Here is a 23442-nt window from a genome sequence, read left to right as displayed (position 1 = left end):
TGAGAATATGTGTGTGTGTGTGTGTGTGTGTGTGTGTGTGTGCACGTGCGCGCATGCATGATATATTCTTAAGAACTTTTTAAAAAAACCTTTTTTATCGCTTTATTGAAGTACGCTTGGAGTACGGTAACTTCAAGAGTTTTGAAAGTGTACACACAGCTGTGAAACCAGCAAGACAATCAAGTTAACGAATGAGTGTATCTGTTACTCTCAAATGTTTCCATGTGCCCCTTTGTAATCCTCCCTCCCCCAGATTTTAAAAATTAGAGGATTGTTTTGTTTTTTTAAAATAGATTTTATTTTTTTACTTGAGAGAGTGAGCTAGAGAGAGCAGAGCATGTGCAGCGGGAGGGGCAGAGGGAGAGAGGGAGAAGCAGACTCCCCTCTGATCAGGGAGCCGAATGTGGGGCTCCATCTCAGGACCCTGGGATCACGACCTGAGCTGACCTGAGCTGAAGCAGACACTTAACTGACTGAGCCACCCAGGCACCCCAAGGAATTGTTTTTTAATAGATATTAACATAAAGTAAATTTTATATTCTCTTGATCCCTCACATTTGCTTTTTTTCTGGAGCAGTGACTTCTAATCCTAGCTTTTTACTTCTGGTATCTGTGGAGAAGCCTTGGGAACTCTCCCAATGGGAGGGGGAACCTGAAAGAGTGAACCCCCCCCCCCCCCCCCCCACACACACACTTCATCTATAACAGCTGGGTTGCTAGTGTCCAACCAGGTTTTCTGGAATCAGACTGGGTTCTGATTCGAAAGTAGCCTCTGTAACCTGTGTTATGTTAAACTCTCAAGCTTCCATCTGTTTACCCGTAAAGTGGCACTGACATTGTAAATTCCCCATTCCAGTATATTGTCAATTATAAGATGCATAATTCATTTAATAGCTGCTCTTTGGGGGCTTGGTGAGGGCAGAGAGACAGCTGCTTAGTTCTAATATGCATTCACATTTCGGAAACAGTAAAACTTAAGAAACACTAAGTCACAGAATCAGAAATTTGGTGCTAATGTCTACATCATGGGTGTCTTGCAAGAAGTAGATGATACATCCAAGTGATTATACAGGGCCTGGTCCATAGAAAGTGCTAAACAGTATTGGCTACTATTCATAGTATATTGGCTTTATGAGATCATCTTTTGTTTAGAAAATGGTCTGCCCCTTTAAAAAGTTTGAAAATCACTGCTTGTAGCACATTTGGCAGCAATAGATCTCCGTTACACTTTTTCAAGTTCAAAGACTGCTTTAAAGACACTTCAGAAGGGCATGATGGATGCTTCTCTCTTACTGGTGCTGAGATTGTCTCTGCAAGGAAATGTCATCTTTGTTACTGGTGGGAACTCCTGTAATAACTCAGCTGATAGGAGCTCCCAGTTAGCAGCTTTTCAAAAGCTTATGAACAGTAAGATTTTCCAGCTCAGACCATTTCTATATTTTGACGAGATTTAAAAAAAGTATTTGATCCAATCTGGCACTTAAAACTCTACCTAAGTCTGTTTTGGAGGGGAGTTGGTGGGCAAACATATGACACAGTTTTAATTATGAATCAATCTGTCAGCTATAAGATTAAAAATAAATAATATGCAAATAACTACCTTCAAGAAGGAACCAGACATTCCAGTAGGACTTCAGCCTTTAAAACGGAACCAGACATTCCAATAGGACTTTAGCCCTGTGTCTTTTTAGCCTGATGCTCATTATCTGACTGGTTTCTTCACCCTCAGCATGCTATTGAACATTTACCTAGTAGCATTCTCTCTTCTGGTCTTCTCATTAAGTATGAGAGGTAAACAGTTCTTGCTCAGAACTATGAGGTTTGCTTCAAAGGCAACAGATAACTCCAAATAGAGACCTCTCTCTCGCTCTCTTTTTCTTCTTGGACACTGAGTGTAGATCACTTTTTATATCCTTATTTTCTCTTAGAACTGCATCATGATCTCTTATCTGCAAAAACAGCATCATAAGAAGACTCTATTGGCCCTGTGTCAGGAAGCTGTCTCTCTCCTCTTCTCACTGCTAAGATGGAGTCAGCCTTTCAGTTTCTCTTTTTTAACTTATATCCTCAGGGTTGAAAGGTTAACAGACTTATAATATAGTAAACGGATCATTTGCTCTTGATGTAGAGAGAATACACTCATGGACTCATGGAATCAGACTCATGGAAGACCTAAGAATTCTCCTTGCACATTAGCTGGTTCAAAATCACAGATTGCCTATCACAATACTTAAAAAAAAATTTTTTTTTAAACCTTGGAGACCACTGATTTTCTGCCTACGTCCCAAGTCAGTTCAGTATCTGTAAACTCAATAATGTGTATGTGGATGTGTCTAATACTAACTACCACAACTCCAGCCCCTTAAAATAGAGTCACAAGTTAAATATATGTTATGACTTGGTCAGAAAGAATGTATAAAAGGTCTGAATGAGTTAAAATGCTCTAATGAGTGTTTGGGTGCTTCACACAAACACATAAACCTCCTCTTGACAATTGGGCAAAATAGAGAGGATAAAATATAGAACTAACAATCATAAACTGTAAGTAGAAATCAGAGATGTGAGACCCCTTGAAAATTGGATGAGAATAGGGAAATAGAAGAATGCTTCCCACTCCAGTGGGCCCATCTCAACTGAAGTGAGAGTCATAAACTTAGCACTTCATTGAGCTTTTCAAATATTGCTTCCTTAGCATTTTATCATCTATTTTGAAAGGAGAAGAGTTAGCAGAAATGGGTTAATAATAAATTACAGTTTTCCCACAAATCGGAGAAAGGGAGTGGGAGCCCAAGGGCTTAGGTACATCTTCAAGTGGTGAGCAAATTATTTTGGCAACGTGTATATTCTTATGTGAGCAGATTTTCTGTAGTCTCTTTGCTCTGCAAGAGGCATCATTATAATCTTTAAAATGAAGCATTGTCTTGGTCAATAATTTTTTTCCCTTGTATTTCACAGGCTACATGAAGGTAGAGAAGTATGCAAGAAAATTCAAAAAAAAAAAAAAAAGAAACAGAGGAAGTAGTAAATATATTATTTACCTCTGTATCACGGATGGCGAGCCCAACCCTGCAAAGTTCAAGATGGCTTTATTTGGGGTTACAGGCTCCATTTGAAAGTATAGTTACCAGGCTGGCTTGCCTCTGCTTTTTTGGAGGAGGAATGGTGCAGAGAAATTGGAAGGAAGCATCAGTAAATGGAGGCATTTACAGTCTAGGATGAGAGCCATCTTAAGGAATGGGTTTACTACATAGAAGACAGAGACCAGTTGAACTACTGGGCATTGTTTTTTCATTGTTTCTGGTTTTAGGAGATTTAACCATGTCACCAGAAGGGTGATCCAGGGATCCTTTTGAGGCGTAACTGCCCAGTAGAACAACAAATTTGCAGGATTTTTTTTTTCCCATTTCCCCACTTTTCCCTGATAAAGAAGAGATCTGGCTAAGGACCTAACCAGACTACCTTTATTCTCCATCTTAGAGCTGACAGTGCACCACAAACCAATTTGTTAGGAATTAACAGGGTTTTTGACATTAAAATACAAATTACTAGACCACTTAATACATTAAAAGTTTATCAGCTCAGTTAACAAAACAAAGAGCTCTGTTTTCTGAGCCACACTGCACAAATGTGCTAAATCGATGTTCTTTAATTCTATGTGCCTGGGAAGATTTTTTTATTTTTTTATTTATTTTTATTTTTTTTAAATTTTTCTTTATTTATGATAGTCACACACAGAGAGAGAGGGAGAGAGGCAGAGACACAGGCAGAGGGAGAAGCAGGCTCCATGCACTGGGAACCTGATGTGGGATTCGATCCCGGGTCTCCAGGATCATGCCCTGGGCCAAAGGCAGGCGCCAAACCGCTGCGCCACCCAGGGATCCCTAGGGAAGATTTTTTTAAATTGATAATCAAGGGGGGCTAAAATAGGGAATTAGTCATGGAAACAGTGGCAACATTTCATAAACGTCTACTCTAGGTTTGGAAGTTGGAATCAATTAATAAACCGTAGGCTTCAAGGCATTTCCTTTTAATATACTTCTTTTTGTTACATAAAATTTAATATACTGCCTGTGTGCCTCATTCCAACTATTATTAGAAAATTTCCTTTAAACTTCGAAAGTATTATATACAAAAGCTCTCTGCAAGCGCTGATACTGAACCTCAGCAAAGAGAATAGGGAAGCTAAATGCACTGAAATCGAAGTCATTCTGCCACTGAGCAGGGAAATAAGGGAAATAATGTAGCAAAGCCAGATTAAATCTCTCTCAATAAAATGACAATTTCATATACATGCCCTTTCATTTTTTGAGAGCTAATGGTATAATAAAAACCATTAAAGTGATGCCACAGTACAGTATTTTCAGGGTTATTCTAAGCTTCCTTTAAATTTTTTTCTTTTGTTGCATGAAATTAAATTTATTGCTGAGATGTTAAAATAACTCTTGGTGTCCTTCGCAGTCAGTCCTTCTTGATAAGAACTTTATTTCGCTTTCTAAGACTATCTCTGCTTCTGATGTCCTGTGGATGGTGCCATGGGCTTAGTAGCTTCATTAGCTGATTGTGACACTGGTCTGTTAGATGCCTTTCCTTGGCTTGCATTTTCCACATCATATAATTGTCTGTTAACTTGATCTCATTTAAAGTGGCCCCTTCCACATGACATCACTTTTGACTGATTTGCTTTTGCCATATCTTCTAGATGGACCCCAAGTTAGAAAAAATCAGAGACTTTTCTTTTTCCATCATAGCATGTGTGTGTTAGTGCTAAGTGGACAGGCATGGGAGCTTGGCTTTGGATGCCAGGGTTGGATAAGCAAAAGTGAGTGGCACATCGATTGCCAGTGTCACGTAGGTTCTAAAATCAATGGCTCTAGAAGCAGTGTCTTATTTCAAAATGACTTGCTTGTTATAGAGCGAGGTCCCTTTCCTCTTTTAGGTAATCACAGACCTGGAGGAGCAGCTAAACCAGCTGACTGAAGACAACGCTGAGCTCAACAATCAAAATTTCTACTTGTCCAAACAACTCGACGAGGCTTCCGGTGCCAACGATGAGATAGTACAGCTACGAAGTGAAGTGGACCATCTCCGCCGTGAGATTACGGAGAGGGAGATGCAGCTCACCAGCCAGAAGCAAGTAAGGATAGTAAACAGTGTCAAAGATCCCTGGTACACACTTTGATTCCTTTAGATTTTAGAGCAAGTGCCTGGTATACCTCTCCTAAGGGATCCATTAAATGGGCTCTGTTTCATTACCATGTCTATGTTTTGAGGGCTTGGGGGTTTGGAAAAGTAACTTTTCAAAGTGTGTTCTCTTAATTTTGATTTTAAAAAGTGTGAAAGTAAAATAGAATGGTCTGGAAGTCTAGTGTGAGCCACTTTTAAGTGTAGTCTCTTCCCCCTGCCTTGCTTTGGGTTCTGCCTTTAAGATGGTGGCAGAAATTGCCCTTTATCCATTTTTGTCTGGTTCCCTGGGTCTGTAGAAGAAGAAGATATACCGTATTTCAGATTGTAGTTAGAAACTTGTGCTTTTCTGACACTGATCCAACAAAAGTAACATCTAGGAAATCCTCATTTGATACAAGGCACAACTCAGTGGTACTGATTTGCAGACGATGGAGGCGCTGAAGACTACTTGCACGATGCTGGAAGAACAGGTCATGGACCTGGAGGCCCTGAATGATGAGCTGCTGGAAAAAGAGCGGCAGTGGGAGGCATGGAGGAGTGTCCTTGGTGACGAGAAGTCCCAATTTGAGTGTCGGGTTCGAGAGTTACAGAGAATGCTGGACACTGAGAAGCAGAGCAGGTGGGACTTTCTGTTTGTAGAAAGCCAGTGATAGGTGTCTTCACCAGGGTCACCTGAGCATTATGAACGGAGTGACCAATGGTCCCAGCTTGCCCAGCGCTGAGAGGAATCTCTAGAATACAATACATTTGGTGCTAAGACTGGGAGACTTTTGGGCAAACTAGAATGGGTTGGTCATCCTAGTATACTTCCTACCTCTAGGGGGTGCCATTCACACTGAAGACATGGTAGATGCAAAGATTGATTATGACAGTTCTAGGGCTCTTGTGGGCAAGTGTTTTTTTCTAACGAAATGGGTATATTATGACAGTTTACCAACAGATAGAAATAACTGGTCTTGAAGAATGGGCCCTGTTTTTGAGTGTGCCCAAAGGTACCTTGCATGCCAGAGTTAGCCCATGGCTTCATGTGTGTACAGCTGAGTTATATCCATCCTTTGTCACCTCACTTATACCACCTTCCTCTGAAACTGACCTTCTTGGAATACTCAGAACTCCTTCAGTGAGATAAACTGTACATAGAAATGTGTCTCATTTAGTTGGACACTGTCAGACTCATTTTGGTATTTCCCACATTTACTTGACCACAGTAGACTCAACCAAATGTGTTGGGTGTTTAATGTGTGCTAAGTCAGTTAAATGAGAAAAGATTGGAGGCAAAAGATGAGAATCCTTAAATTTCAAAAGACACTGATAGAAATACTCATTTTTTGGATATCCTCCCACTCAGGGTATTTGCTGATGTGAGGGGCTGCTGGTTTAAGACCTCCTGTTCTTCTTTCTCCTGAGTCCTCATGGTATATTCTGGTTGCTTTCACACAATCCCCTTCCCTTCTGCCCTTGAGTAAAGCTCCTATCTGAGCTGTTTCTAGAATCCCTCAGAGACCAATTTGAGGGTCGGAAGCTAGCTTCAGCATCAAGAAACACACAACTACACATGGAAGGTATAATTATGGGCTGTGCTTAGGAAGACATTTCATGTATACTTTCAGGGACAGTTGTGAAAGATCTTGGCTTTTCCTTTCTTACCCACCAACCCCCTATTTTGGTGTTACGTGGGATACCAAGATGAGTAAAATATAATTCTTAATTCTTGTGCTCAAGAGGCAAGTCACATGGAGATGATGAATTATGCATTCGGATATTTACCACCTTAAATAGTGAGTGGGGTGTGCCAGGAGAGGAGTATATTTATGCTTTGGATACAGAGCAAGGAGAGCTTCCTTGTAAAAGGAGAAATTGACCAAGTTTTTATGGAGGGCATGGCCTTTTGAGTTTATCCTTGAAGGCCGAGTAAGATAGGGGGAGGAGAGCAGCAGCCAGTAGAGGAGACTATAAGCCCAGGTATGGAAGTAGCAAAAGACCTAAATGGGGAAGGGCAGCAATTTTTCTATCTTGCTTCTAGTTTTTTCTATTCTCTAACCTTATTTATAGATAAATTCATCAGATTTGGGTTTCAGTTTCCAAATGAGCATCCCCAGGACTTAACTTGCTGCATATACTTTAAGGAGAGGAAATGTTTGTTTGATTGGAGCCTCCTGTTGTCCTCTACACCTGTGGTCCTTCAGGGGGACCCATTTCCATTTCCAGTCCCATGGGAGGCAGTGACAGTCTTGCTATATCCTATTCAATCTAGTTGCTTTTGGAAAATTGCCTTTTCCCCTTCAGCCTTTCCAAGTGAGTACTCACAGGAACATTACCTATTAAGAGTATTTTTACCCATGGTCTAAAGTGGGTCAAATCTTTGCTCTGTAAGCAATCAGAAAGCAAGACATAATTTGAAACTAGGAATCCAGGTTGGGCATCTCTCCACCCTGTAGCCTGTTTGGTTGCTTATGGGAGTTAGAGATGGGCCCACTTACTTTTCCTAGATTGGTGATGGTGGGGCTTTTGAAATGGGCCTGTGCTTTTCCTGCAGAGCGAGGGCCGACCAGCGGATCACAGAATCACGCCAGGTGGTAGAGCTGGCGGTGAAGGAGCACAAGGCTGAGATTCTTGCTCTGCAGCAGGCCCTCAAAGAACAGAAGCTGAAAGCTGAGAGCCTCTCTGATAAGGTCAGTGCCCATTCCTTCTGCCTTTTAGGAGGACATCTTTATCTTCTTTTAGAAGGCATGCTCAACCCAAATTCAGGTGCAATCCATGGTCAGCATATTTCATGAACATGTATTTACTCAGTCCTGTAAAGCCATAGGATTAGGCTCTGCAATGGGACACCCTTGGTTGGCGATAGTGTGGGAGTTGTGGTAGGGACTGGTGTGTCACCGTCTGTTGGTAACTTCTTAATATCTGCCTGTCCGGGGCCCTGAGGTCTGGATTTTGGTCTCAGCACACAGCTCTCTTGTTTTCTGGCACCTGATTTCTAGACTTAATTTCTGGATTGGTTGCTAGATTTAATGTCTAGCATTCTTGGGATGTATTCAGTGGCAAGGACTAATGCTCCTTCCATTGCTGCACTCATAGGCAGCTCAGCCTCTCTCCAAGGCCAAGGGCACAAGAGGGTCTGATGGCCACTTGAGTCCTCAATATTTTATTTACATTGGAAATATACATGTCCTGTCCTGTAGCATGCCATGTTATGTTTGCAGAGTGATGTACCCGTGTTCTGGAGATTTATCTAAGTCTGGAAAGAGATTTCAAATAGATGCCCCAAGTGTTACAAAAAACAAGAATGAAGATCAAAGAAATTTCATGTATATACCCAGGCTCATACACACACACACACACACACACACACACACACACACGGATGCACTTCTTTATGCACACAAAAACACACATATAAAATAAAGCAAGAATCTGAATTTCATATTTTGTATAACTCTTTGTTATTTAATAATTATAAAAGTAATTATATGGGGTCATAGTGGCAGATCTAGAAGCTATAGAAAAGGAAAAGATGACTGGCAATCTATCTCTGTTCTAGTAGTAAATTTGTGATATTTTCTTTGCATGATATGTTTGTGCATACACACACATTTTTATAAATTTATTATTATATTTTAGACTCTTATTTACTTGAGAGAGAGCAAGAGCAAGAGAGATCACAGAGGGAGAGGGAGAAAGCAAAGTCCCTGCTGAGAAGGGAGCCTGATATGGGGTTTGATCCCAGGACCCTGAGATCAAACCTGAGCTGAAGGCAGATGCTTAGCCAACTGAGCCACCCAGGCACCCCACATTTTTATAAATTTAGATTCTTACTATGTAAACAGCTTTCTGTCTTTAAAAAAAACTACATAGAACTAAGGGCTTTTCCTCAGTTACTGAATGTTTTTTGAACATATAGTTCTAAAAAAAAACCCCAAACAACACAGAGGGACCTATTTTAATCATTCTACTTGTGTTGGAACTTTGAGCTTCTTTCAGTTTTTTGCCATGGTGTTATAAATAACACTGTGATAAATAGAAATCTTTATGGATATCCATGATTATTTTCTTATAGAAATAAAATTATTGGATTTTTAAAAAAGATTTTATTTATTCAAGAGAGAGAGAGAGAGAGAGAGAGGCAGAGACACTGGCAGAGGCAGAAGCAGGTTCCACGCAGGAAGCCTGATGTGGGACTTAACCCCGGGTTCCCAGGATCAAATCCTGGACTGAAGGCGGTGCCAAACCACTGGGCCATCGGGGCTGCCCAAAATTACTGGATTTAAGGCTAGAGTTTGCCACTCGGGAACACTCTGGAATTCTTTGATACTGGCTTACTATTTCTTTTCTTTTTACTCATGAGGAAACTAAATATATTATATAGAAGTAAATGAATCCTTTTGTGTTTAACTTGAATATTTTTTTTTATTTGATTGTTCTTATTCTGTAGCAAAGTTATGCTCATCCTTTAAGACTCCAGACATTGGGGCTCAGTTGGTTAAAGCATCCAACTCTTGATCTTAGCTCAGGTCTTGATCTCCTAGTGGTGAGTTTAAGCCCCATTGTGGGCTCCACGCTGGGGTGGGGCTTACTAAAAACAAAACAAAACAAAAAAACCTCTGGACTCCAGACATTGACATAATCTTTTCTTCACAACTGGTAAATTCAGGAAGAATTTCTCTTCTCCTATCCCCTTATCAAAAATATTATGTGACAAAGCAATCATTGTGTATATGTGTAGTTATGGGCTATTCTCTGCGTTTTTGACTTTATGTAAGATTCTTAAGAGAGTTTGTCCATTCTTTCATCCCAAGAGCTCCAATATATTACTGTGTAAATAGTAAGCATTCAGCATTTGATTATTTAATTAAATTTGGCCAAAGTGATCATCCTTGTTATAGAACTTGTCATAACTTTTTATGTGACCCATGCCTTAGAAATAATCATATTCCTATATGTCTTACCTGTGACATGGTCCTTTGTGATATACTTTTAGAAAACAATATTTATTTATTTATTGAAAGATTTTATTTATTCGAGAGAGCGAGCATGCCGTGTAAGAGTGAGTACAAGTTGGGGAGGAGCAGAGGGAGAGGGAGAAGCAGACTCCTTGCTGAATGTGGGGCCCTATCCCAGTACCCAAGCCAAAGGCAGATGCTCCACTGACTGAGCCAACCCAAGCACCCCTAGAAAACAGTATTTATTTGTTTTGTTTTTTTGAAAAAAAAATTTATATTCTGATCTTCAGACCTTGATTTTTTTAATGTGAAGGTTTTTGGATATTTTCATAAGTCATTAGCATCTAACATTCCTAAATATGATGTCATGGCCAATTTTTCCAAATGCCCAGCTCAATGACCTGGAGAAGAAACATGCCATGCTTGAAATGAATGCCCGAAGTTTACAACAGAAACTGGAGACTGAACGAGAGCTCAAACAGAGGCTTCTGGAAGAGGTGAGTGTAAGATATCTAAGAAATAGAGCCAGGGGGGATTCTGAAGGTGAAAATTTGTTGTGTTTGGGTGGTTAGATCCAGATTAGACATTCAAATTTCAAAGTTTGAATTTCTGAGGAACAGTAAGGTGGTCACTTATTACTTTTTTGAAGGTATTTAACATGTCCAAGGAATGTGTCGCGAAGCCCAGAGGGTCTTTGTCACTTGTATCCTCTCACAAGATGCTTAAAAGAATGTTGAGCACAGATGAATATGTGCCAAATGGAAGTTTATTAAATATACAGGTGACTGAATATTGCATTAAATTGTTCTTTTAGAGTTAATATCTAAAGTACATTAAGTTTTCAGGCTGATAGTATATCTACACAAATTAACTTCATGCACAGGGCAGGGACTTGATCAGATTTATGCTGAGGACTAAACTTCATGAAGACTTTGAACATTCATTTAATTCAATTACAAAAACTATGCCCTGCCTTTGAGATGTAGAATGAACAGCTCAAATTGATCTCTGAACCCATCCCTCATATTATTTCCTGGCCCTTTTAACAGAATTCTGAAACTCTCTCTTTAAGTTGATGACTATTTCCCGCTCCCAACCAACTCCCTCCCTACATGGTGAATCACTAATGATTCTGCTTTGTTCATTAGAATTGACCAACTAGGACAAATATACTTTATAGAGGTATTTAATGAGAAACAAATCTCAAGAGTGTTCTTTTTTTTTTTTTTTTTTAATTTTTATTTATTTATGATAGTCACAGAGAGAGAGAGAGAGAGAGAGGCAGAGACATAGGCAGAGGGAGAAGCAGGCTCCATGCACCGGGAGCCTGATGTGGGATTCGATCCCGGGTCTCCAGGATTGCGCCCTGGGCCAAAGGCAAGCGCCAAACCACTGCGCCACCCAGGGATCCCTCTCAAGAGTGTTCTATTTAACCATGGGGAGCCTGATAGTTCAGTTAACTGGATAACCGGTTCTGGCTAGTTGAGGTTTTATTATATGATCCCTTCCAAAGAGCTCTGCTGATAGAAAGAATAGTGCTAAATTATTGACTTTGAAAAGTGTGATGAAAATTTTGCAGGTGAGTATGAAGTATTTTACAGAATGATACTTTGAAAAAAATGGCTGGGAGTTCTGGAGATGGATGGTGGTGATGGTTGCCTAACAATGTGATGGTCTTTACTGCTAGTGAACTGTACACTGAAAAATGGTTAAAAAGGTAAACTTTATGTATGTTGTATCACAGTAAAGATTTTAAAAATAAAATTAATTGTATCTACACGGAAGTTCATGAAAGGCAGCAATAAGAACACTGTAATAAAAATTTTTTTAATCTACTTGGTGGTCAAGTAGAGAATGATGGTCTTTTATCTGGAATGAATAGGCAATGTACCCGCTTTAGGCACATGTTGGAAACAGAACAGAAATAATCAATGATCTTGCCTGCCCTATTTTCCTTCTGAGGAAAGAGAGTTGGTTCTGACAGCTCAATACTTTGGTCCAAGGTTACATGGTGAGTCAGTGACAAGGCTTGGAATAGCACGCTGGGATCCTGATTCAGTCCCCTCTTTCTCACTTCTAAACGACATAAGAACATTTCTAGCTTCTCAGTCTGCACCTCACAGATAGATTTTTGAGCATAGACATCTGGCTGACACTGAGTTTGAGGCAGATTTTGCTGACAGCTGAAACCATTATGAAACAGAGAATGATACTTATTGTCCAGAATGTGGTTAGGATCCTTGGTTGTGGTGTACACTTTATAAGCATGTGACCAAGACTTAACCTGAGTGTTCTCTTTTTTAAAATGATTTTTGATGTAAACACCTGATTAATCATGATCACAGTGAAAATGTAAAACATTTTTATCATCTAAAAAAGTTCCCTTCTAGCTGATACCTTCTGACCCTGGCCCCAGGTACCCACCAATCTGTTCTTTGTCACTACCGATAACTTTCTTTTCTAGAATTTCCTAGAAGTAGAGTCATACTATATATACTCTTGTATCTGGATTCTTTATTTATTTATTTTTTAATTTTTATTTATTTATGATAGTCACACACACACACACAGAGAGAGAGAGAGAGAGAGAGGCAGAGACACAGGCAGAGGGAGAAGCAGGCTCCATGCACCAGGAGCCTGACGTGGGATTCGATCCTGGGTCTCTAGGATCGCTCCCTGGGCCAAAGGCAGGCGCCAAACCGCTGCGCCACCCAGGGATCCCTGGATTCTTTATTTTTTTAAAAAAATTCTTAAAAAGATTTAGAGAGAGAGTGTGCGAATGAGGGGAGGGGTAGGAGGAGAGAGAGAAGGAGAGAGAGAATCTCAAGCAGACTCCGAGTCGAGCATGGAGCCCAGTGTTTAACCAACTGAGCCACCCAGGCACCCATGGATTCTTTGGTTAAGTATGCTTTTGTGAAATATCCATGCTGGTGAATGTACTAGCAGCTCATTCCTTTTTATTGCTAAGCAGTAATTTGTTGTATGGATATTCCATAATTTATCTATTCACCTGTTGATGAACCTTTAAATAGTTTCTAGTTTTTAGTTATTATAAACAATTCTGCTCTGAAAACTTGTGTGTAAATCTTTGTATGTATAATATTTTCATTCCTTCAGGAGGAGAATTGCTGGGTCACGTGTATGTTTGTAACAAAATGCTACACCCAACAAAATGGTTGAGTGTAGCAAAATGGCTCCATTTTGCTACACCCAACAGCAGTTTCAACCCCACAATGCTTTGTTTGTATTGATTGCCCTTTCTAGTGTGTGTATTACAGTATCACATCGTGACTTTAATTTACATTTCTTTAATAATGAAGGATAAACATCTTTTCATGTGTTTGTCATTCATTTATCTTCTTTTGGGAAGTATAAGTTCAAATCTTTTGGGTAGTTACTTCTGAGTAAAGTTTTTAAAGATTTCTTCATAATAACATTTTGCCAGATGTATGTATGGTGAATCTTTCACCCAGTCTGTAGTTTGCCTTGTCTTTTAAAACAGTATTTTTCAAAGAGCAAATGTTTTTAATTTTTATGAAGTCAAATTTATCAGTTTTAAAAAATGGTTTGTATTTTCTGTGTCCTATTTAAGAAATCTATGCTTATCCTAAAGTTGAAGATATTTTCTTCTCTTTGCACTCCTAGAAGTTTTATAGTTTGAGCTTTTATATGTAGGCCTAGGATGTATTTTGAATTACTTTTTATGTATGGTATGAGAGTAGAGGTTCACTATTTTTTTTTTTTTTTGAGGTTCACTATTTTTCAGAGCTATCCTGTTACTCCAGTGCCATGTTGAAAAGACTATTTTTTTCATTAGATTTTCTTGACACCTTTGTCACAAAGCCATCTGCATGTCTATGCTTATTTCATTACCAGATCATCTGATTATAACACATCTTGAAGTCAAGATATATTATAGTGTGTATGTTTTATCATAAGTGTACTCTTTAATCACCATCCCCTATTTCTCCCATCCTCCCATTCACCTCCTCTCTGGTAACCATCAATTTGTTCTCCATAGAGAAGTCTATGGAGACTTCTATATGCCTATTTCTTGGTTTTTCTTTATTTTTTTGTATTTGCTCATTTGTTTTCTTTCTGAAATTAACTCAAGTGTCCTCTTCATTAGGTATAGAGACTTGTAAATGGGCCCAGAATCACAGTCTCAGAGTTGGGAAGTTTTTTATGTCATGGAGCCCAAATTCCTAGCCTTTGTTCCATTGATCTCTTCATCCCTGCCCCAGGCAGACTTTGCTAATGGATATTTCTCCGAAATCTTTCCTCTTGGTCCTGAAATGGCTTCAGAAGCTTTTTTGACATGGCACTTGACAGCCATCATCAGTCCATTGGAGGTGATGCCAAAGATGAAAGCCCATTGCGAATTCTGGTCAAATTAACCTGCTGCCTAAGGCCTAACATTCCCCACCAGTGGGCCTGGTTGAACCTCAGCCTGAGTGCACAGTGCCTTTGGACATCCCAACCCATTTTTTCCAGCAACTTTAATTCTCAGAAAGTCCTGTCTCATTTTGAATTAAAGCCTGTAACTTCCAACCGTTGGTTCAGTTTCATTGAAACACTTGAAAATAGAGCAGTCTGATATTTACAACCAAACTAGGGGATTAATACTGATTAATAATCAAATTACTTGATTAATAATTTTAAAACTAATGTTTAATTAGCAAATGCCAGGTGCCCTTTTGAATATTTTCCATGAATTGGCCCATACATTTCTTGCAACAGTTTTTTTTTTAATATATATTTTTTTATTTTTATTCATGATAGTCACACACAGAGAGAGAGAGAGAGAGAGAGGCAGAGACACAGAGGGAGAAGCAGGCTCCATGCACCGGGAGCCTGACGTGGGATTAGATCCCGGGTCTCCAGGATCGCGCCCTGGGCCAAAGGCAGGCGCCAAACCGCTGTGCCACCCAGGGATCCCCTCTTGCAACAGTTCTATGAGATAACTACTTTTATTATCTCTTGGACAGTCAGCTAGATACCTAAGTAGCTCTCCCATTCTATATCACCTTCTCTTTCCTAAGAGAAACCTTTCAAGTCCCTCCAAATTTGAAATGTTCTTTTCTGGTAGATTTATCTTTCCAAAGAGAGTTTCTAGAAGTCCACATGGTCTGAACAACATGGAGTAGAGTGGGATATCACCAGCTCTATTATGACTGTAAGTCTCTGCCAATTACCCTGGGCTCTTTGGGTAGTTTTATCACACCACCGACACTCACTGACCTGTTACATCACCACCAACCCTTCCATAGGTTTTTAAAATAAATGTCTTTATATTCTGTGTTTATCAGTCAGTGTGTATGTGTGTGTGTATAAGTTTTTATTTATTTGAGAGAGCATGAGCAGGACAGGGGAGAAGCAGTGGGAGAAGCAGTGGGAGAAGCAGTGGGAGAAGTAGTCTCTCCACTGATCAGAGAGCCCCACATGGGTCTTGATCCCAGGACTCCAAGATCATGACCTGAGCTGAAGGCAGACGCTTAACACTGAGCCACCCAGGCACCCCTAGCAGTTGGTGTTTTTAAAAATACTGTCCTTTTGAACTTTCTCTGGTTGGTTTTGGTCCATCCTTTCAGCCACCAGGGTTGTTTGGTGCTCTGGTTCTGTGATCCAGCTCCTTCCTGCCAGTCTCCTGTCACCCATGTAAAACTGTTGGACAGCTGAAAGCACAGAGGTAATGCTCTCCTTCCAGTCTAACACTGACCTGTGAATAGCCCCCATTTGCGTCTCTCTGGGAAGCAGGTAAATGGCTTTGAAAAATATTCCACTGAGCAACCTGCCACTCTTGTTTTATTATAGTAAACAAGCAGCCTGTTTCTTGGAAAGCTAACGGACAGTTGATGCATTTCTTCTAGAGAAATATTTTGGGCTCGGCTGTCACCAAACCAATTCTTGTCCCAGCTCCTGTTTCTCTGCTTCCTGCCTAGTAATTAATGTTGTCCTAAAATAGTGGGAAGAAACTAAAGAGGGTAATTTGCGGAAATCACTTGCGCTGTAGGGGGCTGATCGCTCTCTTTAAGACATAATCTTAGCTGTTTTCTCTGCCGCCCTCCCACCCCCATATTTTAGGGGTTTCTGTGTGTGTGTGTGTGTGTGTGTGTGTGTGTGTGTGTGTGTTTTAAGATTTTATTTATTTATTCCTGAGAGACACACAGAGACAGAGGGAGAAGCAGGCTCCCTGTGGAGGGCCTGATGCTGGACTTGATCCCAGGACCCTGGGACTACCACCTAAGCCCAAGGCAGTTGATCCACCACTGAGACCCCCAGGTGCTCCAGATTTCTGTGGTTTGATTCAGAAATTCCAGGTTGGGATACAGGCCAGATGATCTCTGGTTGCTGGTGGCTGACAGTATCTCTTGCTTTATAGAGGACTGATGGGAGACTGGTGGAGGAGGTGAACAGGAGAGAACAGGTGGGGAACAGAAAGGAAAGCCTGAACTAGATGGCAGGAAGGAAAGAGAGAGAGAAAGAAAAAGAGAGAATGAATGAATGAATATATCTGGTAGGTTGGGGCATGGTGCTTAGTATGTTACCCAGTTGGGGAGGGATTATCCTCACTTTCAGATGAAGACACTGAGGCTTTTAGAGACAAGATGAGCTAGCTGCCCGTGTGGTCCTATGACTGCTAAGTGTTTGAACCAGCATTTATCCTAGAGTCTGCAGCATTGCAAAGCCCAGGTTCATCTCATCACACCATGATGCCTCAAGGAATCCACTTCCCCTCAAGAGGAAGGGCCATGGAGGAATGGAGATGGAAAGAGAAACAAAACATAGGTGGAGGGAAGCGAGATGGGATGTAGAGGGTCAGCAAATTCTGGAGTTGGCAGTGGCACTCGGCCTTTTGGGGCTGAGAGCACAGAGATTTGCCATTGCCTCTTGGGAAATGCCCATGGTGTTTACTGCTCTTTAGGAGCTGTGTCCTTGAGTCTGCAGAGAGTCTAGGCCAACAGGGGAGGGAGTATTAGGGCCACCGCTAGGGTGGTTAGATTGTCACCCAGGGGTCGGACAACATCAGGCAGAGTCTCATCAGAATAGCTGCTCTTTGCTGCTTTTTTTTGGAAACAGAAGCATTTTAGGAAAGAGAGCCATAAAGAGAGAGCATCTTTATAGCTTGCCTTATTTTCTGGTTGACTTCCATTGTAAAAATTGGAGAGAGATTTCCAGCACAAAACTATTTCTCTAAAGCCCTAAAGTGATCCCCCTGCCCCCAGGTTTTACTGACTCATGTGCAGAGTCTGGGCCCTTCCTCCTCCTCCCTCCCCATACTGCAACAGTATCTCCTGTGACTGTGGCTATCTGTGTACTGGTTGGGAGTCCCTTGCCTTGACAAGGCACTCCTTATGTTAGAGATGACATGATTCCCCTTTGTGCATCCACACTGCTGAACAGGTGATGTCTCACAATAGCAAAGCAAAGCTAAGGACAAATTGGAGCTTAGTTGTCATGGCAGTAAGTCACAGCATCTTCGATGTCCAGTCAGATGGGCCAAATTTCCTTAACTGTAACTGACTGGAAAGCCAGACACGCCAGCCTTCCTCTCACAGTGGGGATCCTGTAACCTGCTGGCCATGAGAGACTTCTGGGCAAATTCTTTTTCACCGTGCCATGCATCCATTTGGGACAGAAGACAATCAGTAATTCTGGAACGAGATGATTTCAGAAGCCAAGATTTGATACCATGCCAGAAGTTAGTTTGGTAACAAGAACAGTGGGGGAATGAGTTGTATTGTCCATGGTATCGAGACTGTGTCTGACCTTTCTCCCCACTAGCAAGCCAAATTACAGCAGCAGATGGACCTGCAGAAGAATCACATCTTCCGTTTGACTCAAGGGCTGCAAGAAGCTCTGGACCGGGCTGATCTGCTGAAGACAGAAAGGAGTGATCTAGAATACCAGCTAGAAAACATTCAGGTGAGAACCAGCAAAGGGAATTTACTTAAAAACTGTCTGTGGAGGCGAAGCATGATGGCTAAAAGCCACCTGGTGAAATGGCCACTATCTTTATATTGTATACTATTGTGTATTTCTCCCAATATTTCATTATGAAAATTTCCAAACCTTCAGGGAGGTTGAAAATACCTATAATGACTAGCTCAGAGATTCTAGTATGAACCCCTGGCTGTTTTTACTTTTCCATATACTTATCCATCTCTGTTTGTTTTTTAGTGGGGTTTTTTTTTTTTTTTTTTTTTTTTTTTTTTGGCTGTAAGGATAGGACCTAGTAAGTAAATAGTGGCTCAGTGGAGTTTGGGTTGAATTTTCATATGCTAGTATCCTCACGACATTTTTTTTTATTTTCATAAAGTACCAAATTTAAAAGCATCCTTCCTTCTTTGGCTGAGCTTATTTTTTTCTTATGGATTTTCAGGTTCTCTACTCTCATGAAAAGGTGAAAATGGAAGGTACTATTTCTCAACAAACCAAACTCATTGATTTTCTGCAAGCCAAAATGGACCAGCCCGCTAAGAAGAAAAAGGTGAGTCCTAGTGTTTGAAAAGCAGGGAGTTTTTGCTCAGGGATCATGATTCATTAAATACTGTTGTGATAGATAATTATAGAAACATCAAAGAAAACAAAATACAGGTTTTCTTGTTTTATATTGGGTGGAAAATAGGTCTTGAGATAGAATAGTCCTTACTTAGAAAGGATGTCATTATCAAGTCTGTAACTCATGACTTTGTGTTCATGGCCTTTAAAATTGTAGTGCCTGTCTCTGATAAGAAAGTGATTTTTTTTTCCTTTTTCATTTTCTAAGCAGCTGGGGTGAGGGTGATAGCACAGAGAAAGGTTTACACGGAGGTCATTATACAAGACTCCAGAGGGATTAGCAGGTCACAGGTACAGTGCTGGAGAGAGATTATAGGTCATGTGTGTGGGATTCACAACAGAGAGGTGTTCTCAGTTCTGTAGAAGGATTCTTAGGGCACATGTACAGGATTTTAGAAAAGACTCAAAATTACCTGGCCCAGTCCTTTTGATTGGCAAAGGCCTAGAAAGAGACCAGCAACCAGGGAGTTGAGGTGACTGACTCACCAAAAGTGCCTGACCAGATAGTTCTGCCCTCCACTGAGTGCTGCTCCATCCCTTTAAAATCATGGTAGACCAATTAAAAACAATGACCAAAAAGGAACCATGGGGAGGGTCATATGTAGATGCACTTGGGAAGACTTTTTACTACCTCGAAAACATGCTTCCCTAAGCCACTGAAGCCCTTCTTAATAGGTTTGGCCAAGTGTTCTCAGTTGGAAAAGGTCTCTAAGGAGCTTGCAGTTGCCTTCTAAAGGCATTCCTGCCCCGGGGGAACAGGGCAGCCCTCCTGTGACTTGGAGTACCCGAGAGAGGGCTGGAGTGGGCCGTGTTCCCTGCGCTGTCTTGACCATTAGGGGTGAGAGCAGTCTCCTGTGGTGGCTGCAGGGGAGGGATGTTCTGGTATACCATGTGATTGTTTGTATTAATGATATTGAATATTTATTTATGATTTTGAATCTTTTTTATCTAAGCAGCGAATTGTTATCTGATTATGTCATGTGATGTAGTTAGGGTGTTTCCATTTATTTTTGGATTTTTTTTCCCCTGGTCACATTATTCCCTGTTTATCTTTTGCCCTTCATGTGCAGTCCATGTTTCCATTTGCTTGCTTTTTTTTTTTTTTTTTTTTTGAGTAAGCCCCTTGTTTTGATATCATTTCTGTATTCAGGTATTTGGTCTTTTTTTTTTTTTTTTTTTTTTTTTTTTTTTAACATTCACCTCTGTGTCTTGTAACTAAGTGTCATGAGACAAACGCAAAGCAAGAGTGATTTCTGAACCATCCCTCCTGACTCCATCCTCCACTTCCATTTTTTGAGGGTAAAGACTCAGGAAATGGCTCTCCTTCTTGGGAAGTGCTAAAGGAAGAGGTGGTGGCAGTTCAAGCATCTTGAACCCTCTTGTTGAAAGTTTCCGAAACCCTATTTTTTTCCAGCCGGCTGGGATGGGCTGTGGCTCAGTCCCCCTTCCCCCCCTTCACATGCCATTTTTACTAAATCCACTTACAGTGAGTATGCTCCTGGCTTTCGTGGTTTGCTCCTCTTGAGACAGAGTTCCTTTAGCTAGTTTAAAGTGCCAGTTTCCAGGAGTTAGGAGATATCTCTGTTTCCATTGCTAGGGTTTATTTAGTCGACGGAAAGAGGACCCTGCTTTGCCCACACAGGTTCCTCTGCAGTACAATGAGCTGAAGGTGGCTCTGGAGAAGGAGAAAGCTCGCTGTGCAGAGCTAGAGGAAGCCCTCCAGAAGACTCGCATCGAGCTCCGGTCTGCCCGGGAGGAAGGTAGGGGCACTCTCTATGCCACATCTGTGGAAAAGGCAGAGGACCCATCTCAAGCAGATAGGTTGTACTAGTTTAGCATGTACTTATGGCCCAGAAGCTCTCAGTCCAGATGACCCAAGTCTGAAAAGTTCAAAGCGTCCTTGGCATTTCCCATTTGGCACAATGCGTGTTCCTTTGGTCTTGGGTCCTTGAAAGACAGCCCAGGGGCAGTCCACGTGGTTTTGGCCTCTTGGTGACCCAGCTAACCAGAAGGCATTGGACTGGTCTTTCTCCAGCTGCCCACCGGAAGGCCACAGACCATCCGCACCCATCTACGCCAGCCACCGCGAGGCAGCAGATTGCCATGTCTGCCATCGTGCGGTCACCTGAGCACCAGCCCAGTGCCATGAGCCTGCTTGCCCCACCATCCAGCCGCAGAAAGGAGTCATCAACTCCAGAGGGTACGTTCTCAAGGAGCCACCGGGTTTTTGTTGAAAACTGTTTTTAATTGACTAAGAAAATGCAGACCTGTGGTAAAAGTGACAAGTAATAATACTAAGGATAAGAATACTCAAGAGTAAGAAGTCCATCTTCTTCCCCATCCCAATGCCAGTTCCCTTAGCCAGAGACCACCACTATATTCTTCCAGCAATAGTTCATGCATGTAAGCACACGTCATGTTATTCATGTATCTTATCTAATTATGTTTAAAGAGTATGAGAAAATAGGCATATTTTCCTCAGCCTTTTTTTCTGTTACAAATACCATAGCACACTATGCTATACCCTGCTCTTTCTTTTCCTTAAAATATTAGAGTGTTTATAAATACATATGAATCAACTTTGTCCTTTGAGAGGGCTGCGTGGTATTCACTGGTGTGGTTACATGGTTAACCTATGAAAGCAGATGCCTGTTGTCAGGCATTTAGGTTGTTTCCAGTCTCTCCTTACCAGGAGCACCCTGTAGTGAAATCCTGCACCTCTGTGGCTGCTACAGTCATAGGATCAGTTCTTGCAAAATGACTCACTGCATTAAAGATTTTTTGCGTTTCGAGTTTTGGTAGTCTTCCACTTTATATTCTTACCAACAGCATAAGAAGTTTTCTTTGTGTTCTTAAAAGTACTCTGTTCACCTAGAGAGGAAAAAGACTTAAAAAAAAAAAAAGGCCAGGTTGTGAGGGTGATCTGGCTGGGACATTGGTCACCCCAGTGATCACCAGGGTGGATTCGGCTGATCCGGCTAGCTAGGCAGGTGTCCCCTTCCTCCCACAGTGCTCTGTGTGCATGCTCGGTTAAAGGGGTTGCCCTTCCCTGATAGAGGAGGGCTGTTCTTCCGTCAAGGGTATATGAGTAGCTACGCTCCCCTGCTGGAACCTCCAAACAAGCTCTCAAGGTCCCTTTGTAGGAGAACATCAGGTGGTCAAGTTTCTAAGATTCCAGATACATCCAAATGAGACACTGTGTATGGCAGTCTGCCTTTAAGAAAAAAAAAAAAAAAAGGCCAAGGAAGGTGGTTTTGCAAGGTCTTAGGGGATTGTAGAGCGGAGCTGTGGGTTAGCGTCATAGCACCACAGTATAACTGATTTTAGTTGCAAATCTCGATGGCATTTTGGTGTGTCCATGGTTTTTCTTTGGTGATGATGTGCTCTTGTTTCCTATGTTTCCATAACACTTTGAATCAAAAACTTTACCCTTTAGAGTCATGGTGATGGTGATGGTAACGCAAGGGGAAGAAAATAGTTTCCGACCGTAGTGTCCATTGAAAGGGCTTCATAGAGCAGCAGCCTGCGAGCTTCCTCAGACCCCAGGCACCTCCTTCCCATGTGCCACATGTTCATGGTGTCAGAGTGCTTTCACGCCATTTATTCCTTACAACTTTCTGGTAAAGGATGGGAGGCAGTGTTCTGTGGAGAACTTGATTTGAACTCAGAAATTTGGATTCTGAGCTTTTCTGTTCAAAGCTGTCTTTAATAAGGTCACTATGGAGAGGGAGGCCATAGAATGGGAGGGGGAGCAACCTAGTTCTTTTAAAGACTGGAATATAAATGTAAGAATTAGATTTTTAAGGCTTAAAAGGAGGTTTTCATGAAAGAACAGGACACAAAGGGAGAAATCTTCAGTCAGTTTATATATCTAATAACTAGAAATGTTGTAATTCAGAATTGATTTTGAAACTGAATTCTGAAAACTTCTACGTACGAGAGTTCATCTGGAAAACAAAGCTTTGATGATTGATTAAAATATTTACAAACATTTAACTCAAAAGCATGTTTCTTTATGCCCACAAACATCTTTGCTATCAAATAGCCTATCTTATGCCAGTAATACATTCTTTAAAAATACTCAATTTCCAATAACTGGATAATGGAGATTTTAACTTGATTCATATAAATCTAGTTGGATCTGTTCGTGTTAAGATAGTTTCATAGTCTACCTAATCCGCTGTAATGGTTTTTTAGCAGCTTTATTGAGATGAATTAACACACCATACAGTTCACACTTTTGAAGCATATGATGTTTTTTATCAAGTGCACAAGCTTGTACAGTCATCACATTGTAATGTTGACATTTTTGGCCTCAACCTTTCCCTCTCCTTTATAGCACCCTCCTGGTTAGCAGACCCTCTGCATTCTCCCCTCTGCCCTGACCTCTGGCAGCCACTAAGCCAAATAGATTTGCTATTCTAGACATTTCATATAAATGAAATCATATCATCTTTTTTTTGTATCTGGCTTTCATTGAGCATAATGCTTTTGAGATTCACCCATGTTGTAGCATTTATTAGTTCTTCACCTTTTCTGGTTGAGTTATATTCTGTTGTATGATAGCACATCTTGTCAGTTAATCCACTAGTAATCATTTGGGTTGTTTCCACTTTTAGGCCATTATAAATAATGTTGCTGTGAACATTGTATGTTGTGGCTATGTATGTTTCCAGTTCTCTTGGGGATATACCTAGGAAGGGAATCGCTGGGTAATCCTAAATTTAACTTTTCGAGGGACTGCCAAACTGTCTTC

General features: G+C 41.0%; 1 protein-coding gene across 10 annotated transcripts in view; it reads left to right on the top strand.

Moving 5' to 3' along the window:
• CIT (citron rho-interacting serine/threonine kinase) overlaps positions 1–23442 on the top strand; it is a 168418-nt gene that overhangs the window by 122462 nt on the left and 22514 nt on the right. For 3 of the 10 annotated variants that reach the window (XM_072722958.1, XM_026015882.2, XM_072722961.1), the window contains 8 exons: positions 4937–5134; positions 5610–5803; positions 7721–7856; positions 10517–10621; positions 17910–18050; positions 18508–18615; positions 20284–20446; positions 20722–20886. In XM_072722958.1, coding sequence (XP_072579059.1) covers positions 4937–5134; positions 5610–5803; positions 7721–7856; positions 10517–10621; positions 17910–18050; positions 18508–18615; positions 20284–20446; positions 20722–20886 — 1210 coding nt within the window. Of the gene's footprint in view, positions 1–4936; positions 5135–5582; positions 5804–7720; positions 7857–10516; positions 10622–17909; positions 18051–18507; positions 18616–20283; positions 20447–20721; positions 20887–23442 lie in introns of all 10 variants that reach the window. The other 7 variants (XM_072722956.1, XM_026015885.2, XM_072722960.1 and 4 more) reach the window with 3 other exon arrangements.

Source organism: Vulpes vulpes, chromosome 10, assembly GCF_048418805.1.
Source record: "Vulpes vulpes isolate BD-2025 chromosome 10, VulVul3, whole genome shotgun sequence".
Lineage (NCBI taxonomy): Eukaryota > Metazoa > Chordata > Mammalia > Carnivora > Canidae > Vulpes > Vulpes vulpes.
The sequence above is the reverse complement of the archived record's forward strand: the minus strand, read 5'-3'. Positions and strand labels throughout refer to the sequence as shown.